Source organism: Epinephelus fuscoguttatus, linkage group LG8 (assembly GCF_011397635.1).
Source record: "Epinephelus fuscoguttatus linkage group LG8, E.fuscoguttatus.final_Chr_v1".
NCBI classification, from domain to species: Eukaryota; Metazoa; Chordata; class Actinopteri; order Perciformes; family Serranidae; genus Epinephelus; species Epinephelus fuscoguttatus.
In genome coordinates, this window is record NC_064759.1 from 23254118 (window position 1) to 23269464 (window position 15347).

Here is a 15347-nt window from a genome sequence, read left to right on the forward strand (position 1 = left end):
ACACTCAGAACTGGTTACAGACAGACAGACAGACAGACAGACAAGAACATCACAAGTCTATTACAGTGACCCTGGGTTATTAAGAGCAGTAATGGTTGAGGACACCTCCTCTCAAGGGATGATAATCTGTGGCCAGGAGGGAGGAGAGTGAAGCATGGGTTGAGAGGGTGGTAGAGGTGGTGTGCGGTCAGTGCTCTGTAAGTGGTGGCAGTGTCAATGAGGGCTGGCAGGATGGGGATGCTAAATATTTAAGAAAATATATTGGTGATTTTCAGGAGCTTGATTCTGTTGATTCAGTATTGTGAAATAGCAGGTGGCGCAGTACAGAAGGATGGGTACAATAATGCTACAATACAGGAAGAGCAGGAGGAGGGTTTGACTCATGCCCTTAGTTTGGGAATCGCAGACAAATATGTAATTTTCTATTTTGTATTAGACAGGAGCCCAGAGGTATTAGGCCATATTCTCTCAACCTTGGTGACCATACACAAATACCCCTCATTTCAAATGTCAATCAAACAAATCAGTGAGTAAGCAATAGATACTAAATCTGCACAGGTGTTGTAGTTAGTCGGAACAATAGTGGCACTGAGCTCAGATAACACCTTTGCATACCTTGCTGTGTGTGTTTTGCATGTGCAGCAGTAGTGTGTCTTCTGCCAGGACCACATGCCAGCCATTCCTCCTTATAGGTCAGGGATTTTCACTTGGCTTGGGCAAACAGCTGGGCCCCTGCCTGCTTCCTGTCCCCGTGGCCTCCTTTGCATCGCCCCTTGTGCCGCAGCTGTAACGCTATACCACCCAGCATGCACTAAAATAACCCCTTTTGTTGGAAAAAGTATTTGATTTCATCTAAATACCTGTGAGAGCTCAAAATAGATCCTACATGTTTAACATCATGGCTGTATTTCTGACAGAGCGGAAATCAACAGCTATTAGTTCATGAATTAATTTTAACTGTTCAAGGTTCCCAAACTCCACAAATAGTACACTTGACTTGGGGGGGATTCTTCTGTGAGCACAGCAGATCTTTTCATTACAGAGCAGGAGAATCAGGTTGGCCACCGCATCTCCAGCGACATTTAGTGCTGCAACTGAGACATCTGTGGTACAAATCTGATTGGTCTGGTCAGGGGGAATGCACATGATGGGATAAATACGCCAAGGTAAGCTTTTACTGGGGCATCTCAGCAGACAAATTGTCCTGATGTGATTTAGAAAAGAAATACAGCATGCTAATAGAGTTAAATGGCCGTGTCCAGCCTCAAACATCTCTACTGCAACACTGGCCGGCTGCCCGTGCCCAACCTGTATCACCGTGCTTCATCTCCAGGCACAGACGCAGCTCTGAGGGGGGCTTTGTCGAGACAGAATGAAAAGCTGGGGGGAAAAACCCACTGCCACGTCTGAGAAAAGTGTTCACTGTGTGGTCTCTTAACTATTTAGTCAACCACAGCACTTTGCAAGGAGCTGCTGACAGCGTCTTTTCCCCACTTGATAGATATCAGCTTTTTCTTTTTCTTTTTTTTTTACAGTGAGTGCTCTGACAGAACATCAATAGCATCTGTATCACTGTCTATCTGCTTTTTTGCACAGCTTCCAATCACTGTCACCACTTGCTCACAACACACTGGCAGCAAAGCCACAGAAAACCCCCTGACTTAAGTTTAAAGATGCATGTGTGTAAGACAAAGTAGGGAGCTTTGAATGATTTAAATTCCTGTTTTATTTTCAGTTCTTTTTTTAAAGTTATCCACAACTACTATATAAATCATATAATCATGGAACAAAATGAACTTTCACTATCCCAGTCACAGTGTACACTATATTTCTAAAGCCTCACAGTATGTTACCACATGCATGTTATGTTTCAGCATTGATGTGCATACACAGTACAGGATACAGCACAGCAGCACAGACAGAACATTCAACACAGTTTCCAAAAGGTTATTTCAGCATTGTGCATGGCACAGTTCATCTCTATCATATAAGGGGTGTCACACATACAGTACTTAGCTACACTCTGGGCAGAGCAAGACTTCTTAAGACACCTGCTATGCTGATGAATGCGATGAATTATACAAAACAAAGTGGAAGCATTTCACACTCAAGCATGCGGAGACAATATAGTAACAGTCTTTATCTTTAAATTGCTTTTTACAGAAGAATCACCTCATAACACCTGACTACATGTAAGTATGGCTGAGAACAGGTTCTCCCTTGGCACTGCGACTCATACAGTAGCTTATGGAAAATGTCAGCTTATATCGGCAAAGTCGTTTTCACCACCGGTGCCCAACACGCAGCAGACTACATCTACACTGTTAAGTTAACTGTTGAGTTTCTCTGTTGCTGTATATGCTGTAAGACAGAAGGACTGGATAAAGAGGTATTAGAGTAAATACAGTAAGGACCACAGAAACAGACTGGAATTGAAATTCCTCCCATCGTTAGCAGCTACAGACTTCCCCAGCCTCTCCTGTGCAGTGAGAACATTAAGAACATAACAGTTTCAAGCCTTCATATACAGAATATGTCATCTCTCACTGAAGCACAGGGAAGAAACCCAGATCGTACCTAGAGGATTGCGCGTTGTCGATACTTTAAAGCTCTTGTTTTGAGTGTGCTTCAGCGTACAGTCACTGCCATCTTATTTACAAAGAGAGTAGTGGGGGGTGCCTGTGAAAGGTGCCGTGTGGAGCTACATGACCTGTTGGTTCCTGAGAAGTTTATTTTTTTTTGGATTTATGAAACCTTGTTCTGACTGAATTGTCCCTGTCAAGCACCACCACAAGCTAATGAAGCCTCCTGATATAACAGTCTCACTGACATGTAAGTGCATAATTCACGCACCTGTCTCCATCCCTAACCATGCATATTGATCTTACCATGCCTGGTTTTACCCTTTACAACTTAAATTCTTGATGTGACACTCAGAGCCTTGTTGGCAATAATAAGTAAAGTGATGGGTTACATGCTCGGATAGTGACAGCTGCTGTCATGGTCTCAGTAATCCCAGCCTCATGCAAAAGCTGTGCACTGTCATACCTGAGGCCATGGCTCTGGATGTCCTACTGCCTCTCTTTCTCAACAGTAACTGGGTCAAGATTAATACGCCTCTGGCCCCAATACAGCTCCTCTGCAACTTCTCCCACTGGCACTTAATTAAGTCTCTGCATGGCTGTCACACAACTGTTGCATCCAGAGGCTGATTCATGGTGAGGAGGCCAGTCTTAAGTCCTGCTTGTTAAGACTGAGTGCAGTTGTCCTGTGCATTTCCTATGTGTGGGTGAAGGCTTTCGCCTCCACTATAACTCCAGGGAGCGACGTGGCATCTCAGCAGCAATACAGAGGAGTTATAGATATACTGTATATACGATTTGTTTTTTTTCTTTCATCACTGGCTGCCTCTACCTTCAGAGTCTCTTGCTTGGAGCATTATTGTTCTTTTTTTTGCATGAAAATATTCCAAATAACACACAGAGGATCCTGCTGCACCGTCCAGCTTCCTCCTCAAGTGAAGTACTTGCAGTTTGTGGAGTCAATAACACAGTGTGGTGTGCACTTGAGGTGACCATATGACCTGCAAGTAACAGGAGAAACAAGTTTTAAAGGTCCAATATGTAGAATATAGGGGGATACATTGGCAGCAATGGAACATAATACAACAAGTATATTTTCTTTAGTCTATAATCACATGAAAATAAGAATCATTGTGTTTTCGATACCTGAGAATAAGCAATTTTATCTACATAGGGAGGTGGCTCCTCATCCATGAGATCATCATGTTGCACTGCCATGTTTTTACAGTAGCCCAGAATGAACAAACCAAGCACTAGCTCTAAATAGGGTCATTCATGTTTTTTTATCAGCCACTGTAGTTAGCAGCACTTCCCTGACAAACAGCATCACAAAAACACAGATTTCTTTCTAACATGAAACTGCTTTATTCAGTGTTTTTACCGGTTTAAATCAAGGGGTCCATTTGTTTTGGAGAGGAAGAGACGTGTACAGATAATTTGGCTCTGGTTAAAAACCTCTTGAACGTCTGGATCTTAAGTTATTAGAGAATAAAAGTGAGCACACATTGACAGGTGCTGAGCCATCCGACACTGTGCTGTCTCCGACAAGCCAAACAGTGTCGGAGGAACACTGACTTTTAACGTGAAACTGCTTTATTCAGTGTTTTTACTGGGTCTATTATTGGGCCCATTTGTGTTGGAGTTGAAAGATCTTCGTGGATAATTCGGCTCTTGATGAAAACCTCCTGAATGTCTGGATCAGAAAAGCTGATTTGTAATGTAAAAGTGCTTAATTCAGTGTTTTGATTCAGTGCTCTAAATCACAGGGTCCATTTGTTTGGAGAGGAAGAGACCTCTGCGGATAATTCGGCTCCTTGTAAAAACCTCCTGCCCAATGAAAACTAAAGGAATTCTAACCAGGAGAAGTTTCAGCTGGTTGCAATCTGCAATGCCTACTGCTCGATGCCACTAAATCCCCCTAAATCTCACAAACTCCTCCTTAAACATGTCAACACACGCTTCTTATACAGCACAGAGTTTTGACAACATATAGTTGTGTACTCTGCTTACCCTGGAAGATATGAATTACATGTCTGGTATCCAAAGTCCTTTCCATCACACTCCTCAGCCCCCTCATAACGGTATCCGTCTCCACAGTAAGCGTGTTTACACTCTGTGGAAAGATGAGACAGCAGGGGTGGATGGGGTTATAATATATGTGCACACCAAAGTACAACTAAGGAGCTCTCACAGAACGCCTGACGTGGACATGTGACTTACTGACACAGCCGTCAGTGACGACTCTGTTCCTGTCGTCACACTCCTCTCCGTTGGAAATCTGCACTATCCCGTCACCACAGTAACCTTCATCATCAGGTGCGTTTTCCATGGACTGGAACGGCGTCAGCTGGAATGGAAAAGTCTTTTACAGAGTTTAAAAAGTTGAACAAGAAAAGGAAAAAGAAAAGCAACAGTGTGTAAAACAAAATTGTAACACCAAAATCTATGACCCGAACGGAGACTGTAAAAATGGACGTAGCTACCGTGATGTTGTTGGTTTTTGGACTCCCGTTTTGAAGCCTTGAGTTTGGCATTTTGGTGTTTTTTGGAGCCAGAAGTGACCATATTTGACAGCCTGTCACTTGAAGTGGCCCGCCCTTAATAATAATGTAACTTTAAGGCTTAATAAAATGTAAACAGGTGAGTTATATAAAGGTTCACTCCACATACAGTTGCCATGATTGTTAAAATTATCTACAGAGACCAAAAATGTTATTGCATCAGGCTATAAATATGTTTATTTCCACTGTAAAGTTGTGCAGTTTAATGTTGGGGTCTATGGGGATTACTCGCTTCTGGAGCCAGCCTCAAGTGGCCATTAGAGGAACTCCCATTTTTGGCTTCATTTTTCAGCCCCTGAGGTTGCTGCTTGGACCAAATAGGAATTTCAGCTGCATTGCCAGCTGTTAGTCAAAAATTGTGACCATTTAATATTCAGGTAATACATACAAATTGTGACACCTCATCTGACGATATTTGGTCAAAAATCTTTCATATAATTTAACTTTTAGCGCCACAGAATCTGACAAATTCCACTAATCACAGCTATCAAAATGTGTGACCCGATCTAAATACAATGTTAACACCACATTTGGTAACAACTTTCAAAAAAGTATAACAAAAACATTTGCAGAAGCAGTGTAGCTGAAAGTCTTTTCTCAGGTCATAGAAAATGGTGGCACATCAGATTCTGTGACCTATAATAATAAAGTATGTGACACAACATGATGCAGTGTCAACTGATATTTCTGTTTGGGTCACAGATTTTGGTGTAGTGAAGATAATTAGATTTTGCTGCATGCAGTGATACCTGGATTGGCAGCCAGCCATCAATGTCTTTGAAATAGAGAGATCTCTGGTCTTTGCGGAATGCGAGAGCGTTATCTGTGTGAAGACGCTCCAGTTCTTCCTCATTGCTCACGACGAATATCTGAATGAAAGGCAAAGTGAGGAAATTTGCTGTCACGTTTTCAATATTTAGTGCATTTTGAATTAGATGGTTGGCGTCCTGCCGGAGTGCAATTTTGAGATATTGAGCATCAAAATTTAATATCTCAGCTTGAAGTATGTGTCTGAAAGCAATATCCATGTCCCCTGAAGGCATACTTTTATCTCTCAAAACTTTTTATCTTTAAATAATTTACTCAGAAGTTATTAAAACCCTATAACCTCTGGGTTTCTAAAAAAAATCACAAGTGAAAATATCCCTGTGTGTCAAATGATTCAGTACATCACAAATTTCTACACATAACTTTTTGCATTTGAGAAGACTATAAATTCCTCACCGCTGGCACTTTGGGATAGTTTCCTCTGGAAGGATAATCATCAAATGGAGCATTACTAAGAGAGCCGCAGCTACACTTTCCAGGAGGCCCAGGTGGACCACGTGCACCCTTTGTTCCAACCATGTAGAGTCCTAAACATATACAGAGAGGAGAGGAATATTATACAAAGAGAAAAAAAAGCAAAAGTTTAGTGCCAAGCAGCCAAAGTGAAGTGTTGTTGAGAGTTCAGTCTACAGTAGCTGATATAAATACTGTATGTCATTAAATCTGTGATTCATCTATCAAGAAGGAAACACAATAAACTTAACTGACTCAGAAACTTGATCAAGATAACAAATGTCACATTAATTATCTGGTGACATAACATTTGTAAAACTGCAGGGAGGCTCGCCATCTGTGAATCCATTTTAGCCACATGATGTCATAACGACAGCATCGTGTGTCACCTCAGGAGATACAGTTTCTCCGGTGCTAAATAAGACTCCTGGTGTTACCACTTACACTGGTCTAAAGTGTGCTTCCTTTTGCTGACATGGGTGTTTGCTGCTCCTCACACCAGCTTTTCACACTCTCTCAGAGAAAGTGCAGAGCCACACACAAACCAATCACTTGTTGGAGATTTCAGAAAAAAGGTTAAAGTTCTCACCTGTGGCAGGTGAACCAGGAGGACCGGGATGGCCTGGAGTTCCCTGTGGACCTGCAGGTCCCATTGGACCAACACTGCCTGTGTCTCCTTTCATTCCCTAAATGCAGTCATAACAACAGACAAGGTGGTCAAATTCTAAACATGTCTTTACATGATATTTCAGAGATTACCCAGTCCTGCGTGTACAATGAACATTTGGAGCACTGGACATGAATTACACTTTGAAGAAAAAACTTGCTTAGTGTCTCTTTTGCGTTGTCAGCATCTCTGCTTCAAGCACTTTAGACTTTGCCTGTTTGCTTAGCGTATTTTTTCTCTAATGTATGCCTGCAAAAACTTCTGTGCTCAAAATATCCTTTTTCACACTGTTTCATCCACAGATACCCCTTTTCCACCAGCATGGAACTGGTTCCGTTCTTGCTCCTGAACCTAATTTTGAACTGCTCAGAGCATTTTGACGAAAAATAAACTGGTTCAGAGCCTATAAAGTTGGTTCTCAGCTGGAATTGAGAAATAGTTGTGTGTTGTCAAGCCATTGGGTCATGAATATGATCTATTTTGTAATTGTGTTTATTATATAATAGTGTATTTTAGCAGTGAAATTATTCTCTGTTTCCTGCCCAGGGACTACAGTTGAAAATTAGATTATAGCTAACTCTGATGCAGCTAAGTAGCTGTGCACTGTCCATGTTAAATAAATAAAATAAATAGTAGGTTTTCCTTGACCTGAGGTGCAAACAGTAACGACATCAGTGGGTGTGTCATATTCTACAGGTTGGAAAGAGAGGATGCAGGAGGCAACAATGGAAAAGTCATGTGAGAAAAGAAAACAGCATACAGTGGTCTCATATTCGTTTTCTAGTAAAAACAAATATCAGTAATAATAGAACAAAAGTTTGCAGATAATCAAAGCAAACACAACTTTGCTACTCTTTACTTCTGTTGTGCAGCACCCTCCATTGATGACAGATCCTTGATTACAGTGGTTCTAGTCAAAACTGGTGGAAATGTGTTCTGGTTCACTAGATAGCAAAAAATCCTTCTAAAAATCCTAAACGGTACCAGTTCAAGAACCAGAGCTAATTTGATGGAAAAGGGGAATGACTGTCCTCTGTTCTCTTGTTAGAGGAGAGCTGTCTCTCGCTGTGTTTTAGGTCTGCCACACCCGTCTCTGAGTGGCTGGATCACCCACACCTGAACCTCATTTGATCATCAGCTGAGCTGTATATCAGCCTCCAGAATCAGTGTTCTTTGCCTGTTTGCTACTGAACTGTTTGTGGGGCTGCCTGGTGCACCTGCAGTTGAATTTGCTATTGGTGAAAGTCCAAGTTCTGGAAAGTAGCTACCTTGATGCAGCTCCCTTTGTCTTTGCTGACAGTTGTGAGGAGTGCCTCATTCAGTTAGTCTTGATAAATTTAAGGAAGCCTTACAGTTTCTCTCATTTATTTGCTCTACTTTTACCTCTGTTTTTTTTTTTTTCATTTAAGGAACTGAGTATTGTCTCTCTGTTTGATTCTGTAGACCAATTTGAATCTTTATTTTCCAGCTAGTATGGTCTTTTTGTTTATTATTTTGGCCTTGGAGACCCTTATGCCACATTTGCTCCCATTCCATCACTGCTACTTGATTTATGTCTGTTAATCATTTTCCTTTAAATAGTTGTAATTCATTGTAACAACTGAAGTGTTTCAGCAGCCTTTCTTGTTGTTTTGGTCCTATTTATGCAGAGGTTTTGGGGTAAACTTGTTATGTTGCTCCCTGTGTTTCCCCTAGATATTAAGCAAAGGTCCTAACACACACTCAAAATTAAGGCACATAAATAACTGTTAAAAACAAGGTAAAGAGAATGCCACATTCCCACAAACTCTCAAACGACTGTTGGTCTGATGCAGACAAGACATCTGTTTATAGAGATGAACAAACTCCTCACCTGCTTGCCTCTCTTCCCAGGTCGGCCAGTGGGTCCTCTGTTTCCTGAGATCCCAGGTTCTCCTTTTGGACCCATTTCACCCTGTACAACAAATCAGATCAACTCAATTTGTAATTTTTGCAAAACAACAAATTCAAAAACCTTTATTGTCTGGAATGTGTTTCTTACTTTCTGTCCAAGCATTCCTGGGAAACCCATCGCACCCTGTGGAGAAAGAAAAGTAATTGATAATGTGAAATTTAGATTACACACAACATATATGCACTATAGTGCTGCTACATTCACAGTCACCACTGCTACTGATAAACTCTGCCCACCTTGTCGCCTTTCATTCCACTCTCCCCACGATCACCTCGAGAGCCCTGATGGAGCAGATTGCAGTGTGTTACATCACATTTAGTCAGGATGAAGCAAAGAATATGTTATCAATATTGCATTTCCTCCTGGTTGGTAATTACTAAACTGGTCACATACCTTTTCCCCTTTATAACCAGGTAAACCCTGAAATTAAAGAAACAAAACATCCAAGATGAAATAAAGAAGTGTGAAGGAGAGATCATCCTTTGTATCAGTGCAGTTCATTGGTATCTCGTACCCTTGGCCCAATTTGTCCTCTGGCTCCGGGCAAACCCATCAGCCCCACGTCACCTTTCTCACCCTGACACATGGAAAAACATTAAGAATAATGCAGCTTTGTTTATTTAGACACATGTCCCAAAATATTACCCACACCCCAGAGAACAAATAATAAGTGTAAACTTTAAATTGACAGTTCTTTAGTATGGAAATGTACTGCTGCCAAGCCACAAAATAAAAATGAATAAATAAAAAATGATCAGTATCAGGTAATAACATGAAAAGATTCATATTAAAACAAGATATTTTTTTTTATGTTTTTACAAAATATTTTAATGTTATAACAAGATATTTTCCCATTATTACCTCACACAAACTTATCACGTCATAACAAGTCTCTAAATATATTTTTCTTACTGTTATATTGTGAAACATTTCACACCATAACATGCTAATTTATTCTTATAAAACATTTCATGTTATAATGTGATCATTTATTTTGTTATAACCTGAAACTGTTCACACTATAAAGTGCCAACTTAACTTATTGTTTTAATGAGAAACTTGTGTTTCAGTGAGGAAACAGTGTGTGGACAAGGATAAACTGAGGAATATGGCTCATTTAAACAATTTGATTAAGTTTGATTTAAGTACACTTCATGCTTGAGTTGAAACATGGCAAAATTTTGCTGCCTTTGAGTGCAGTGGATGATACTGTGGTAAGTACGCATACTGTGGGCTTACACTAAGAATGATTTTAACAATTCTCTGTTAAAATCAACAGGGAGAGGTGTGTAGAAACAGCTGTTTCTTACCGCCTCTCCAGCATTTTGACAGATAATCCTTCAGAAGTTCAGTTCAGTAAGGTGCTCTGCAAATGACGTATGACTTATGTGGGAGCTCTGATCGATAAATATATCTGATTTGTGGGCGATTTGAGTAGGGGATGAGCAAATGCATAAAAAAAAAATCTCCAAATTATCTTGTTGTAACAAGAGGACATCTCGTAAAAACATGAAAAGCATCTTCTTATAAAAAGAAACTTTTCCTGTTATTACCTGAAACTGATTTTTTTTTAATGGCGTGGCAGCAATACACTTCAATCAAGCATTTATATAGAAAGGTTGTAACAGAGTATTTCATTGTACAACTGGGACTGAACACAAGTCATATCTAACACTCCTCTACCTCTACCTTGTGCTGGCACTTACTGGTCTCATCTCATGCCACATATTGTATCATCTACATTATGAGGTCTGACTTACTCACTTTGGGCCCACTTGGTCCAGGCCACCCAGCTGGTCCCTGCTTCCCAGGAAGCCCAGGAGGACCTGTCCGACCCTTACAGGAGACATCAATTTTAACACACAGCCTCAGATGTAGAAATACTTTATAAAAGTCTAATAAAAACAATGGCTGCCACAGCTGAAGGAGCAGTTATCTGATTATGAAATCAGACCCTCTCATGTCTGTTTGCTTTGCAGGAGAATCTAAGTGCAGGATTTGCTGCATAAGCTGACAGCCTGCTTGCCACAGTATTTATCAGCCACTGCTGCACATGTAGGGAGAGAATGACTTTAACGAGCCCTGTCACTTTGCTCTCTTTAATTAAATGATGGGCTGTATATAGAACCGGAGCCCGTGCTTGTGGGAAATAAAATGATTTATGACCTGGCTGAAGCACTAAGCTAAATTGCACTGCAGTGCTGCAAAGCTGCTCAGTCAGGCCACCAGCCAGTGAGGCTCTCCCAGTGGGCCGCTTTTGCTGCTCGACCACAGCGACGGATCATTTAAGGAGGTCACTCCTCTTCCGCCTGCCCTGATCAAACGCTGCTGCCCTGAGCTTTCAATAAAGCTGTGTGGGCTTGTTCCTCCCATCCTAATAGAAAGGGAGGGCTGTCTGACAGGGAGGCATGATGCTGGATGTCTTTGAGGGGTCAATACTGTGGCAATAAGCTCTCTTTCACTGAGAGGAGACCATCCCTCTGCCATCAGAACAGCCTGTCTCAGCAGCTCTGCATCCCGTGCATCCTGTCCGTGTGTCTGCCTCCTGTCAAGGTTGTACTCGCTCACAATTCCTTGATGTACACAACCAGGCACTGGCAGCACTCTGAGTTACAGCTAGCGAGCAGGCGGAGGCCCTGTATCTCATATTTGAGTAAATCCACTTAGTGGGGAAAATGGAGTGATTAATGGAGACTCTCACCTTTTGCCCAGGTCTTCCGATTTCTCCCTGGCAACAGGATGCGGAGGAGGGGAAAAGGACAGAATTTATTTAATACACTCCCATCAAACATCTTTTAGTCAAGTGCAACAGGTATGTAAACATGATCTTTAGAAAATAATGCTTGTAAATATATAATGAGCTACATAACTGACACGAGACCAGCACATGGGAGAGTAAACTGCCTACCTTTTCTCCCTTAGGCCCTCCTATCCCTGGTAATCCAGGTGGACCCTGATGAACATAAAAACAATAAATATATGGCACATGCTCATAAATCTCAGAGATAACTATCTTAATTAGTTTTATTGTCCACAGCATCTCACCACAAAGTCATGTCTGCTTCTGGGAGCCCACAGCTGCAGTTTCAATTAGCTAAAGGCTGAGTGGCCACTATTGATTTAAAAAGTGCCTTGTGGGTGTCTTTTGATAAGCTGAAACGCTGCTGCAGTCCAGCTGGTGCTGTAACAGCCTCAGATGGGCAAAGCTTTGACAATCACTCAGTGGATCTGCTTTTTGCTCATGAAATGCCGGCTCAAGGCACCTATATTGAACCAAAATGTCCTCATATCTTTCATCACCGGAGTACACAAACACACGGACACATGCTTGTGTTGGTAATCCCTGGAATTTACGCAACCCAGTACGCCTTTCCAGGCACACAGCTCTTCGGACCTTTTCTGAGAATGATGTGTGGGGCACTGGCAGCCAGTGGAAAAAGGCTATTTGTGTCTGAGCTAAATGTAGAGCGTTAATGGGCTGCTGTGTTGCATGGGCCAGAGAAATCCCCATCTCCTGCTTTGCAGGAACTCTCAAGTTGAAGAGGAGATGGGGGGTAATACGCTGTTGGAGTACTGATTCTTAACACCTTGGAACACCAGAGGCAGTCTGTGATTTAGCCATACAGACAGTGGATCCTACGCAAGTCAGATTGTGGGAGGTGTGTTGGAATGGTGTAATGACGCTAATGCCAGATTTACAGTACGTTAGTGATAACTATGGTGTTTGGGAAGAATCCTACCTGAGGTCCAGGGGGACCAGGAGGCCCGCGGGGGCCTTGGATGCAGGCAGAACCTTTGTCCCCATTGCCCGACTCTGACTCACCACCACCATATGAAATGTCCTCATTCTGTAAAATAAGAATAAAATTCTGAATTTCTTTTAGAACTTGGACAAATGCTCTTTAGATAGAAAAGATGTAGCAGAATTATGCTTTTTAAAATGTTGATAAAGTTTGTCAAAGACATTTATGTCTGAAATACATCCCATTCTTGACAAAATTCGCAGCCGACAACGAAGGACTTAAGACATTTGTTCCACCATCTGAGTGTTTTGATAGCATCAAACAGGGGTCAGAAGACAGTAAGCGTGGGGCAGTTTGAGTATCACCCAAGGACATATCAACAGTCAGATATTCCACAATAGAAAGTCACATGACTTTGACTCACATGAGCGTGGCGGCGCCAAAGTGAAGGGGGTGGAGGAAACAGTGGGGGTGGAGGCGGACTCAGTAAACAGCATGGGCTGAATCTCCTCTGCTGCTCCTGGGATCTGAGAGCTGTGCAAGGTGTGCATGCAGTCAGTCACACAGGCGACGATGCCAGGGGTCAAAATTAGAGGAACACAGTCAGAAGAGGTCATGTTTATGTTTCCTTAACTTCTGCAACAACTGAATGTGAGAGCTCTGCATCAAAATGAGAACGCTTAACTCATGACTCATGGGCATGCACAGGCAACTGAGGTACATTTCATGTGACACATGTCCAACATACATCCCACATATACAGTAAAAATTAGACAAGTCAGAGAGGTCAGAACATGCAGGAGCAGCACAAGCGACAAGGAAACAGGTGCAAACTATCAAATCATGACACCCATCCAGCAGAGTTCCTTGAGCTGGACACGGATATGAAGCGCCTGTGCTTCTCACTGAAGCACTGGAGCTGGTCTCGCTATTTATAGAGGCATTTCCAGTCTACCTCATGGGCGACAAGAAAATAAAAACAAGTGTATTTTAAAACGATAAAGAGCTCAAAATGAACCCCAGACCTATGCATTTGGTATCCATGCTTTTACAGCTCAGCTCTCTCAACACCTGTGCATGCATAGTACTGTATGTACAGTACAGTACAGTACAGTACACACACAGACAGACACATACAGGCACAGGCTTACAATATTCTTACCTGCTGGGAATGAAATAAAGCTGTCCAGAAAAGAGGATTGAGCCAGGCCATAACAAAACCACAGTGGCAGATACAGTCCAAGTGTTAGAAGAGTCATGCTGCTCCAGATAGTTGCCTGACTTTATTTCTGAGCCACAGCAGCCCTCACACGCTGCCTTTCCCTCTCTCTCTCTCTCTCACTCTCTCCTCACTGTCCTCTCCCTCCTCTGCTCCCCTCCCTCTCTGCTCGCTCTGCTCTGTCTCCTTTACGCCCTCACAAGAAGGTACGCCGACCAATGCCCATTAAATCTTTCCTCTGCATCAGTGTGCGCTAAAATTACAGGAGACAGCCCGCCAGCTGCTTCGAGTGCCAATATTAGATCTCTACTACTGCAGGGGGTGCCTTTTGTTGTTTCCACTCCTCTCACAGGGAGGCTAATCATGACTAACACATAGTGGGCTTCTCTGTATGAGATTCAAATAGGAATCTGCAGGGAAGGTGCCATTTGGGATAACTTTCATTAGTGTTTCTGACTATGTTTATTTATTAGTCCGTCTTTTTGCATTCAGTGCAGTGTATTTCCCAGTGTGCATTGTGGTGTCCATTTAGTCTAGGCCAGATTGGTTTTATTGCCCCGTCTGGTCTAAAATTAAGTGTCTGCATTTTCAAGAGGGCTCTTAGGGGGGTGTGAGACCAATACAAACAAACAAAAAAACAACCTGAAAATACAAGCAGCATTAATTAATGCTTTACTTATAATATAAAAAGTGTTGTCAGAAATATCGATTAATCGATACGCATCAATTCTGAGTATTTGAAACAATTGCAATACTCTTTTTTTTTTTTTTGCAGTATGAATACATCGATACTGGCTGCACTTACTTGGTCTCTTTTTTTCTTGTTAATGTTCACTGCAGTCACACTGCTCAAACCATGAAAAGAAACGTCATTGTAGTCATGTTACATCCTTGTTATGTTTGTCTAGTTTTACATTCCATGCCCTCAATGTCAAATTCTTCCCTGTGGTATCAAAAATGGTATAAAATATAAATATTTTTCAAGGTATTGCATCAAAGCTAGAAATTCCAGTACCATGACAACTCTGGAAAATTGTATATTTTGCATAAATAATCAAGCACAAGTGGAAAAAATGTATTATTTAAAACTGGGGGTGACTGTGAGAAATAAAGCAACTTCACATAAACTAATAAATAATCATTTAACTAATAAAAATCTAGATATTGCATAAGCGTGTCACTGCGTTAGTAATCCTCTATCCATGTATTTAAGATGACAAAGTGTGAAATCAAAGGAGGGTGTAAATTTATGCATGCTTATAAGCAATTTGACAAATCTGGACCAAAATGTTTTTCAGTACTGAGCTGACCATATTTTACTTTCCTAGCATGTTAATAGTTTAATGAGCCACATACTGCAT

General features: G+C 41.6%; 1 protein-coding gene across 2 annotated transcripts; it reads right to left on the bottom strand.

The window, feature by feature from the left end:
• Window positions 1-1288: 1288 nt before the first annotated feature.
• colq (collagen-like tail subunit (single strand of homotrimer) of asymmetric acetylcholinesterase) lies at window positions 1289-14124 on the bottom strand. Of its 2 annotated transcripts, none has more exons than XM_049584732.1 (17): window positions 13930-14124; window positions 13192-13301; window positions 12765-12872; window positions 11933-11977; window positions 11726-11752; window positions 10789-10860; window positions 9539-9601; window positions 9418-9444; window positions 9261-9305; window positions 9112-9147; window positions 8944-9024; window positions 7014-7110; window positions 6368-6498; window positions 5893-6012; window positions 4803-4929; window positions 4593-4695; window positions 1289-3583 (listed from the first exon to the last, which is right to left on the bottom strand). In XM_049584732.1, the coding sequence occupies exons 1-17, from the start codon at window positions 14024-14026 to the stop codon at window positions 3514-3516; spliced, it is 1359 nt and encodes a 452-aa protein (XP_049440689.1). In that variant the 5' UTR covers window positions 14027-14124; the 3' UTR covers window positions 1289-3513. The 2 variants fall into 2 exon arrangements, with proteins under 2 accessions (XP_049440689.1, XP_049440688.1); XM_049584731.1 differs by having other exon boundaries at window positions 1290-3583; window positions 4803-4944.
• Window positions 14125-15347: the final 1223 nt, after the last annotated feature.

Coding starts and splice junctions, on each gene's coding strand:
- colq (XM_049584731.1), bottom strand. CDS start 14,026: ATGACTCTTCTAACACTTGGACTGTATCTGCCACTGTGGTTTTGTTAT. Junction 12,873..13,191: donor TTTGGCGCCGCCACGCTCAT/GTGAGTCAAAGT, acceptor CTTATTTTACAG/AATGAGGACATTTCATATGG. Junction 4,945..5,892: donor ATGGCTGGCTGCCAATCCAG/GTATCACTGCAT, acceptor ACTCTGTAAAAG/ACTTTTCCATTCCAGCTGAC.